Genomic DNA, 11231 nt, shown 5'->3' on the forward strand with positions numbered 1-11231 from the left:
ACACAGCTTCAAGCTAGAAAAACTGGTGACAATAAGATTATTCATGATTTAATAGTATTTATATATCTTGAGTCCTTACAGTGTGAAATAAAAATGATGATTCAATTTTCCTACTTAGGAAAACTGGTAGAGCATCATACCAGTCTCTACAACTGTAGTGATTTCTCCAGCTCATTTTCTACCAACAGCATAAAATATGCAAGTACATGGACAGTACCACAGGGGTTTGAACTTTTAATTGGTTTGTGTGTATGTTTCAACTGTAATATCCAATTCTTTCATTGTTTTATTTTTAAAAATCACAGAGCTCTATTCACCTCTGTAACATGAACTCTCTGCATTGAATTCCCTTCGTTGTTACAAAACCAGAGCAAACCCCTGCTGATTTGGTTTAGGTTTCCAGCACCATTAGTGGAGAATGGTTTTGTTTGTTGCATATAGATTGAAAAGAAAGTAAATCAAAGCATTCTCTGCTCAAATACCAACAGGTATTTGAGAAACTTTCTGGGTTGAAAGAAGCATTACTTTGCTAAGACCTGTGCAATACCCTCCATATCAGATTTCTCTATCCAGCTGTCCAGAGGCCCATTAGTGCCTCTCACCATTATCAGGCTCACTCTATAATTAGAACAGCTTAGGCTTTACTTGGGCCTTTTCTAAACCCAGATTTCCCTCCCAGCCGTAGCTGTCATTCAGAAGTACATTAATAGTATCTTTCAAAGTAATTTTGATTTTACATTATTTTGTGACAAGCAGGAATAAATTGCATTGAGTTCAGCAGAGCAGCTCTTTGTGTTAAATGATAAAGACGTTACTTACCCCAAACGAGATGTTCGCATCTGGCATCTGGTTTTGCTCAGACGGCCCCCAAGTCCTTTTCCTTTCCCAGTGACTGTCTTTATCTGCCTCTTCTGTCGGACACAGAGCAGCCTGCATTTGCACACTCTCTGCTTCCTCGGGAATCTGTGTTGCACAGACACCTTCCTGACTGGGAGACGGAGCTCTGGATTCCCTACCTGCTGCTGCAGCCTGGAAAGGCTGTCCTATACTACTTACATATCTGCAAAGTTCTATAGGGTTTAACAGCTTGAAAAGGTTTCTCTTCAGACTTTCTGTTAAGGTACAGACAGCGTGCCGTGCATTTCCCTCTGGCACATTCCTTCTCCCCTCCTCCAGCAGCAGTGAGCTTTCCCCCAGCATGTCCCCATCGGGGCTGGTTTCTGTCCTTGTCCCCAAAGCCTGATTGGTGCAAGCAGCACCTATGCCATGGGCAGAGGAATCTACCTGGGCAGGGACAGTGTCCGTGGGCTTTGGTCCGTCCCTTGAGGAACCTGCAGCCAGATGGTCACTTCCATTAGTCTCTTCTTCACTTCTGGGATGTTCATTTCCAGTGGCTGCAGAAGCAACAGGCACTTGATTCTTCTCTTTGTCTTTCAAAATGGCACTTTTATCTCGGTGCTGTCCAACAGTGAGAGTCATCTCTGTCTGCAGAGCTGACTGGCTGTACATAGAGGGGTCTCTCCTTACGTTTACTCCTTTGATTTTTGACTGATGCTCACAGAAGCCAATGGGGGTATCCATAGGCGTAGTGTTATCTGACACTTGGAACACACAAGGCATTTCACTGAGGAAGTAAGCACACCCATCACAATCCTTACCCAGTTTTAGATCATCTTCATCACTTTCCAATAAAAATTCTAATTTCTTTCTCCAGATTTCATCTTCATGCACTGTAAGCACATCTGAACATTCAAAGTACTCCAGGTCATCATCAGAAAAGTCATCACGTATGCTTGTTACTTTCTCTGCATAAATCTCCAGAACAGCAGCAGAATTTTCAGAGCCATATTTTCCAAAATCAGTGAGATTACCTAGGGAAGTGTCTGCCTGCTCACCCAGCAGGGAATTCCTGCTTAGAGGTCTGCCCAGCCCAGTCCTTTTACATGCCTGGACATTGGCCAGAGACTGAGGAGATCCAGAGTCTTGTGTGTTAAGGCAACAGTTGCCTGTGTGACAAGAGGTTACATCTGTGGGGTGGGAAGGCACCTGTCTGCTGCAGTACTCCTCTGCTCTTCCAGCAGTGACATCAACCACACCGTTAAAATGAGGCAGGTCATCACTATCCTCTGACAAAGCCCTCAGGCAGGAAAAAGTTGCCTGGGATTTAACTACATTCTTAACATCCATGTTGTCTTCTGTTTTAGGCAAGTGTCTTGAGGGATTTCTCAAGTGGAGACAAAACACCTGCTTTGCTGAGTTTCTCAAGCAGTAAATGAATAATTTTTGAAGAGTCAGAACCTGATGAAATCAGCACAGTCTCACCCTCACAGGGCAAACTCTTGCATTGTGCAAAATGTTTCCCATTTTCCTCATTCTACCCTGAAGACTGTCACAAGTTCATTTAGGACAACAACAAATTCTGCACAAGTTTTGTTCTTTGTATGTGGTTCTGGGTCAAGAAAAGTCATTCTAGCTCTCAATGACGTGCAGATCTTGTTCTGTGTACCTGCAAATAAAAGAAACACAAAGCTTAAAATTACTTCTGAAATGGCTATAGATATTTTCTAAAAGGTGGTCAGTTGACACATATTTGCAAGCACTTTCAAAATAAGAAATCATTATTTAAGACCCAAGATCAGACATTAGGGCAGTAACCCTAACCTGGCTGTCTATGCAATGACATTGGCAGCACACTGCAAGTGTCTGGAGCGATCTGTGCTAGGAGAACAAAACCTTGAGCACACCCACACATCCGTGTGGCACCTCGACAGGGGCTCTAGTACACAGCCTTTCAACTTTTCTAAATGCAAACAGGAACCTGCAGACAATGTACATTTCCACATAGACACCACTGCTACAGCTACCTGCCGCTTTGGTGGTCACATTGGCACAACAGCAGGCTATTCCTTGGATTGGCATCATAGGGACATAAATCCCAAACTCTGTTTGTAGAAATACCCAGAACGACCAGCCTGCTTAGACTTTATAGGGCAATTTCTGTTTAAAGAAATTCTCTTGTGCTCTGGCTTGATATTTGTCATTCCTGTGCTGAAAGAACATGAAATGAGGCAGGCTTGCTTCAATTTCCTGCTCATATCAAGTTTTCCCCTCAAGCGGGTGTGCAGCAGCACGGTGGTGTGGCAATGCTGAATTCACATAAAATCCAAGTGAGATACACCAAAAGGCTTCCACCGGCTGAATCCAAAGAAATATGGAATAATTTCTCTCTTCCTGTAACAAAGCCCCTGTTTCCCTAGCATTCCCAAATGTTAGGATTTTAGATACTTGAGATGCTTTTGTACACTGCTAGGAGCACTCTGGTTCATCAGTCACCTTGGAAAAGGTGTGACATGGTAGCACTGGAAAAGTACTGTAGCAGTTTTGAGTCAATTTGACCTCCTGGACGATGCCAGACTAAGGGCTCTGGAAAAAAGTGACTACATTTATTCCAGAATCGGTGAAGAGCAGTAGGAAAAGCTTTCTTGCTGTGTAATCCAATGAAGCCATTTAAAGACACCTCTATTCATTCTCCTTTTCCTTCTCCCTGCTTCTGCTGGAATGATGTTTCCAGCCGATGTCCCTGCCCTGGCCCGGGTCCCTCAGCCCCCAGCACTGCCTCCAGAGCAGGGCCCAGCTCGGTGCCACAGGAGGGAGAGAGCTGGAGCTGGGCTGAAGCCTGCTGGTGACACAGCAGCAGCTGCACAGCCGGCTGCAGTCTGCCTCTCCCTAAAGAGCACTAAGCAGCCAGAGATACCTTAGTTCCCTTTGGGCAAACCTGCCACCAGCACCTCTTCCACAGTCACCTGCGTGGTGAAAAGTGGGGAACAAAAGTGTTTAACAGGAAGGGCACAACATTAGATGTGTGACAAACAGCTTGAGTCCATGTACAGAAAGGGGTCCAGACAAACAGCACATGGGGCAACCAGAGCAGCCTTTCTGATCAAACTGCCTTCCTTTTCAACTCCAAGGAATATATTTAACAGGACAAAACCAGAGCAGTAGGGATTAATCTTTTCCTCATCCATTTATTACAGTACCATGGAAATACCCTTCAGAGTTCAGCCTCTCCTCATTAGGTAAATATGCATTTGCCTAATGTTTCCTGTTGCATTGTTTCAATGCTTCTCTCATTTTTCCTTTCCAGAAGGCCAGATGGCTCTCTCCTCTCTTTTGGAGGTTGCAAATTATTTTAAAAGCAGGTAATTTCCCCAGCTGAAAAGAGCTCTGGCAACATGTTCTTAATGCAGATTGACTAATGCAGAGCCTTTACTAAAGCCATTGTACTAGACAGTTATCATTGTCTCAGTTTGGCTGCACTCTGACATTGAGGGGAAAAGAGCTGTCAAGATTTCTCCATATGAAAATTACATTGGGTTTCCATGCACTGTCAGACACAACCACATAAATGAAAGCAAAATAACATTCCAGGAGAAAACTGCATGTGTTTCCACCCAAGACAAAGAGATACTATTTTTTTTTAAATCTAGGAGGAAAGTAGAAAGTATTAAGATTTTTTAAAAATCCAATTACTGAATTTAGACAGAAACTGGAAAGAGAACTTCTAGTGCGATACCCTCTCAGCTCATCAGGAAAACTTGTGACAGAGGATGCACAGTGAATTTCCCAAAGGGAAGAGGAATGGGAGAGACCATGGTAATTTACCATCAACTATTGACCAGTAACCTGAAATTAATTCACTTCCTGATAAACTGGGAGTTGAACGCTTGCTGGCAGAAGACACGAGAACATGCCAGGGTGTTGTGGCTGCTTGTCCCAACTCTCACTCTGAAAACCAATGATGTTACAGTGATGATCAGGCCCTGGCTCACAACAGGAGGCACTTGAAGCACAGCCACACAGGAGGAATTCACACACCAGGTTTGAGCAGGTCATGGCAGGAAATATGCCTGGTTTGGCTCTCGAATCTTCTGTAAACAGATTTTCCATTTCTGATCAGAACCATGGGGAATTTTTATGGTAGCCCTTGAGGCAAATGAAACACAAGTTCATGCTCAGCAGGGTCTGCTCCTGCCTGAGCTCAATGCCTGGGAACTGAGATTAAGGGAGAACAAAGCTGGGAGCAGCATGAGAACAGCAACCTGACAACTGTGCTTGGGTGTGATTGAGGAGAAATATTGAACTGATGCAAACCTGCAACAGTCAGATTAACAAGGCAGCAAGAGGAAGATGGAGCTGCTTCACCAAAACCCTTTGATGGCAGGAAGTTATCAGGGTTTGTGAAAAATAATCCATTTCAAATAGTATTTAACAAAAGAATGGCTGGGAAAAGCATCAAAATGGCTAAAACAATCACCCAACATTTCTGTAAGGCATATATATAATAAAACAAATTCAAGTCAATTTCCAGAAGAGATTTTTCATTTAAAATTCATACTTTGTCATAATTCCACACTGGTTGTGAAAAGCCTATTCACTATTCATATTGAAAGTATTGTCTGAAATTCCAATTCTAAATATAAAATTTGACTGTTTAATATTATCTTCCTTGAAATGACATCACTCCCAATTGAACCTTATTTTTTATACATTATTAAATATGTTCAATATTAGATAATTTATTTCAATTGAGATCAAAACAGTTTTGAATTACACTTCAACATGTAAAGAAAAGAAATTTAAATTATTTTATATTTTGTAGGTAGTTCTGGTGACAAAGCCACTTCTAGTGATTTCAGAGGGATTATTCCTAATGTCAGAAAAAAAATTAACTAATGAAAAATATAAACTTGATTAAACTTAAAAACTGGCCATTAAATTTTCTCTCTTGCATCACATTTTACCTACTTTATTAAATTATTACCAAAATGAAAATCCTCCTGTGAAAAATGACCAGATAATATTGGCTTTTGCATTTAAGCATTAGCCTATGCGTGCTGTTAGTGATTATAACTATTTAGAAATAGTATCAATTATAACTGGTTTTAGCTGCATGTTAATATAATATAATCTATCAGCTAAAATATGCACTGTGTTGCTCATAGAAATAGTAGTGTAATGAATATAATAGCTATGTATCACTTACGGAAATAATAGTGTGATGAATGTACTGTGTTATAGACCTTAGCAAAACATAAGATGTGGGAAAAAAAGGCTTTTGTGTAACCAAAAACAGTGCAAGGTCATCCACTGACCAACCTGTCCAAGTGATAAGATAACCATGACACAAACCAGAGCACCAGAGGACAATTAGAGAATACCATGTTAAAATTAAGGAGGACATACTAAAATCGTATCAGAGGATGTGAAACAGCAGGATGGAGACACAAAAAGAAATAAAATATATTGACCTGACACCCAGCATGTCATGCAGATAAGCTGGAGTATGAAGAAGTCGAACAAAGGAGTTCTCAAAACATCAGAAAGTTCAAAAGAACATTTGAATAATGCATGAAACACAAGAATATGCATGTATCTTACTGATGTAACTGTATAAAGATAACATTGTCTGTATCCCCCACCCCCCCCTCCAGCACTGGAAATATTGTCCTTTTTTATCCTATTACTATTACTATCATTATTATTATTATCATTAAACTTTTAAAAACTCTAAGCAGTGATCTCTGTTTTTCACATTCTTTGTAAGCGATTTTATAATCACAGAAATTCTTTCTACAGGAAGCTTATGCATTTTAGCAACCCAGAAGTGAATTTGTGCCTTTCTGTGAGGTTCATGTCCTCTAGAGTCAGTGGGAAAACACCCTTTATGACCTCTCTGAAGCATTTTTCTTTTATTTAAGACCTATTCACGGAGTAATCTCTGTTTTGTGTGCAGGCCCTCCTTGGCCCACACCCTTCTCAGTAGGATTCCCTCCTATCTTTCAGCAGCACTCTCTGGTCCCTGACCTTGCTGACCAGCTCCCGTTATCTGTGCAGCCCCAGCCCTGGGCTCAAGGCCCATCCCGCACGTTCCCATGGCACGGTGAGTACCTGGCCAATGCCCACCCTCGATGGAGCCAAGCTGTGACCCCCAAAGCTCCCACTCAGAGCAGGCCCTGCCAAGGAGCTGCCTCATGCCCACGCAGCGAGAGGAGAGGGAAGGGAGAGGCGGAGTGAGCCCACACGGGGGATATCTCAGCAGAACACTGGGGAATGACAGTGATAAAGCCACAGTGGCTCACCCTGGGAAACAGCCTTTCATCAACCAACACGCTGGGCTCTCTACACTGAGCTGACAGCAGTTCTGGGACACCTGAACCATGAGAGAGAGCTCCAGAAACACTGTGTGCCGCAGGCACATGGACCATGGCTGCAGGAACTGAACTGCTGCTGGCCACACCAGTCCTGTCAGAAGCCCTTGCCTTAGGTGGTCAAGGATTAACTTTCACCAGAGTTGTACGCACAAGAAGGCTGGCCTTCCTCCTTTGTACGTAGGTGCACCTGAGGAGGATGTGGATGTGAGCCACACATGCTCTGCTCACCTGTGCTTCGAGCACTTCTCCAGCAGACAGATCCTGTTTAGAGAGTCAGTGCTTGTGTGCTTTGCTTTTTTTAATCTGAGCTTTTTGGTCTGAGACAACTCCCCAGCTGCCGGCTGAGCTTCCTACTATGGCCTCCACTCCACAGGCTGAACTTTGGAATCTGCAGTTATTCTTTTGCAACATAATTATATCCTATCCTATCCTATCCTACCCTACCCCATCCCATCCCATCCCACCCTACCTATTACTGTTCTTAGATTTAGCAAAAGCTCTTTCTCCACCTCCCTGAGCATACATCATACATTCTCATACATCCCTTTAAAAGATGCTTTACTGGCAGGTAGCTAAACCACAAAGAAATATAATATATTTGGTCAATATAATTAGACTTCATGTGAGATGAACATGAAATATTTCCAAACCAAACCACCAATAACCAGAGAACTTGTCTTGATGATGAACAGAAGTGGTTATATATTACATAGATCCAGCCAGAAAGCTTGCTGGTACGAACAGCAGGATGTAAGAAATATTGATTAAAGGAACAGAAAGCAGCAAAAGTAGAACAGAAACAATAAATAATAAATAATAAAAAAAAAAAAAAAAGAAAGAAAGGAATCTCCACTAACCACAGGATCACAAGGTTGACCAACTACAGTACCATATGTATAACAAAAAACCTGTCACCTGTGAAATCTGAGTGTCCTGCCTAAATGCTGCCATGCTCCAAGGTTAATGCTACTTCCCTTGCCATTCTCCCTGGAATGTCCCTCAAATATGTCTTAGCTTTCCTACAGAACTTTGCATATATTTTGTTTAGCTCCTCTAAAAAGTCAACAGGTATAATTGCATCCAATCACCATTCCCACCCTGCCATCTGTTTTGTATCTGGGAACATACATATTTTTTTACTCCTCATGCAGGGCACCTCTCAACAGAGATCTTTTGAAATGCTACATTCTTCTTCTTCCAAAGTAAAACAAAACATAAGACTTTTCAGTTATACAATTAACACAGACATTACACACCAATTTGTATTTCTTAAATGAGGTATTATATGCCCCGTATGGAAATACATACAATATACTTATGGTCTAGAACATATAACTTTATCTTTCCAGAAAGGTTGCCATGAATGTTTTGCTATGTTTAAATGCTTTTCCTGATGTTCTCTGTTTAAACTTTTCCTTTAACAGAAATTAAAGATTTCAAAAGTTTTTGGTTCAAAATTTCATCAATACTGACATTGGGAATCTTTTAAGTTCAGTGCACCTGTAAGTACTAATGGAATCTAGTTCCACATGAAATTTCTGATCTGCCATTCCTGGTCTGTACAAGCTTTCCAACTCGGAACACCATAAAAACATTTTCCAAATGTGTTGTGATCATGGTTGCATTCTTAAATTGTTACCTTGTAAAAGTTACAATCTCTGAAAGAACAGAAACCAGAATTCCAGATGCTCTGTAACTTTGTGAACCCTACTCACCACAAGGCTATAGTAAGGATTTGTACAGCACTGAGCCTACTACAGAGTGTAACATTTGATGGGGTAGTAATGACAACCCATGGGTGCACAGATTTACAATTATGCATTTTCTGCTTGTTTCTTCACCTCACAGGAGTTCTGCCTGGTTCAGTTCTGTCTCAGATACAAATAACCACATTATTCTTTTCCAGTCCTTTGAGATACCACAACCAAATGGTACACCTCGAGCAGCATACTTGTCAAAGACTGCACAGTGTCAGAAACCAAACTACAGAAACGCTGTATTATCAAAACCAGTTATCACACTATTTGTTGGATTAACAAGGTCTAGGTAAGAAAAACATCAGTGAAGTTGTGGCTGCTCAAAAAGCAGATGTCTGGAAAATATGCCCTTGCCAAAATTCTGTGATACATTGCAGTTCTTCAGCTGCCAATATCCAAAGCTTTTTGACAACATTTTGATTAGTGAAGTACCCACTGTAAACAGCCCCACACTATAAAAACACCTCAGCCATAATTCATCAGCTAAATAGAATAATAAATGACTGGTTCTGCACATGTCAAACAAACACCTTAATATAGAGTAATTAAAACAAGCAATCACAGCACAACTCTTAACACTGATCTGTCTTAATCTATTTTTAACATCTGTCAAGCATCTGACCCTGTCAGACTGAGCAATTCATGAAGCCTGGGAATCGTCTATTACTACCAAGTGACCAGACCTTTTTCTCAAGAATGGAGGAACTTTTTATCTAATGAGTATTAGACCATGCAATAAACATTTAGAATTAATAAATTTGTTTTTCAGGATACCTAGTATCACTTACACACTCTTTAGAGAAGGAAGCTTGCTTTTGTACAATTTTTGCAATTTTGTCTTAATGAGACTTGGTGGAAATAGTAGCAGAGTGTAGTTTCAGAAACAGTGAGCAGAATTATAAATGCAACACATTTAGAAAGACCCAAATCTATCAGGATAAACAAAAATGGCTCTTCTTTAGCAGAAGGAAATAACAAATCCCATTTCCTGGTCAATAGCAGTATAAATCACTATATCCATGTAGTGCATTGATAATAAAACTAACTTTCTCTTCTTCTTAAATTAGACTTTTATGATTCACATTCAATTTCCCACAGGAGAAAAACAGAAAAATAATTTTCAAAGTCCAAACACCCTGACCCCTCACTTACCCTCGAGCTCTTTGTGGATGTTCTGGGATAGGCTGGTCCTGGGCTGGGCTTCCCTGCTGGAGACAAAGGAGGCTGAATTTGTGCGTGTTGTTTGGAGCTGCAAGCCAGCGCGACGGCTTCGCTGGTGTTTGGAGTGTGACCTCAGGATAGGGAGTCTGATCACTGAACAGTTTGACTTTTAAGAGAGACGATTTCATTACATGCAGCAGATGGCCCTTCCTGGGAAAACCTCCGCCAGGCAGGGAGTTGGCAGTGAGGAGAGGGCACATCCTACTTCCATAGAAGTCCATAGGAATTTCCTAATGGCCTTGAGACAGAGGAAGTGTTGGCCTTAGCTTTTCATAACAAAGCACAGGCTTGTTTTTTTAGGCATGTGCCTAACTGCTCTCCTAGGCACATTGGGAATTTCTTACTTGCTGCAAGTTAAGCACACGAAAGTTCTGCTGAGCATGAGAAAATCCACAGTGTCTACCTAACAAGCAGGCTGAGGAAATCAAAGGTGGACAGTGAACTTTTCAAAATCTCTACACAGAAATTCACCTAATGATTCTCATCCCTCAAAGGCAAATAAGCAAATCCTGAAGTAAGAAAGTATTTCCACTCTTGGTACCCAAGGAGACAAGTCTCACACAGGGCAAACTGGAATGAATTGCACAAACTGCCCTAAGCTCAAGGGATCTGAAAGAGGCTGAAAAGCAACTTTTGTGCCATGCTTTTTCTTAAGCATTTTGAAGGACATGCAGCTAAAACTGGTTACAAGATACTACTGTGCTAAATACTCCTTGCTCCCAGTGTTATCTATACAGATAAGAAACAGGTCTTCAGCAGTAAATACAGCACTTCCAACCACCCTCATCCAGAAATAGCAATAAGGATATTGAGAGCCTAACAGTCAAGATAACCCCCAAAGAAATGAGAGGCAGCCACATTCAAATCGGAACAGTTTGGGTTGGAAGGGACCTTTAAGGGTCGTACAGTCCTACACCAACATGGGCAGAAACACCTTCCACCACACTAAGTTGCTCCAAGCCCCATCCAACCTGATCCTGAACACCTCTAATGATGGGGCATCTACCACCTCTCTGAGCTACCTGAACGCTGATTAAAAATG

The 11231-nt window shown here is 41.5% G+C and overlaps 1 protein-coding gene across 1 annotated transcript; it reads right to left on the reverse strand.

Moving 5' to 3' along the window:
* Positions 1-795: 795 nt before the first annotated feature.
* LOC139585767 (alpha-protein kinase 2-like) lies at positions 796-10222 on the reverse strand. The gene is made up of 2 exons (XM_071418699.1): positions 10121-10222; positions 796-2506 (listed from the first exon to the last, which is right to left on the reverse strand). The coding sequence occupies exon 2, from the start codon at positions 2185-2187 to the stop codon at positions 796-798; it is 1392 nt and encodes a 463-aa protein (XP_071274800.1). The 5' UTR covers positions 2188-2506; positions 10121-10222.
* Positions 10223-11231: the final 1009 nt, after the last annotated feature.

The sequence above is a fragment of the Agelaius tricolor genome, unplaced genomic scaffold (genome assembly GCF_023055355.1).
Source record: "Agelaius tricolor isolate 1412-34295 unplaced genomic scaffold, bAgeTri1.0.p SCAF_89, whole genome shotgun sequence".
Taxonomy (NCBI): domain Eukaryota; kingdom Metazoa; phylum Chordata; class Aves; order Passeriformes; family Icteridae; genus Agelaius; species Agelaius tricolor.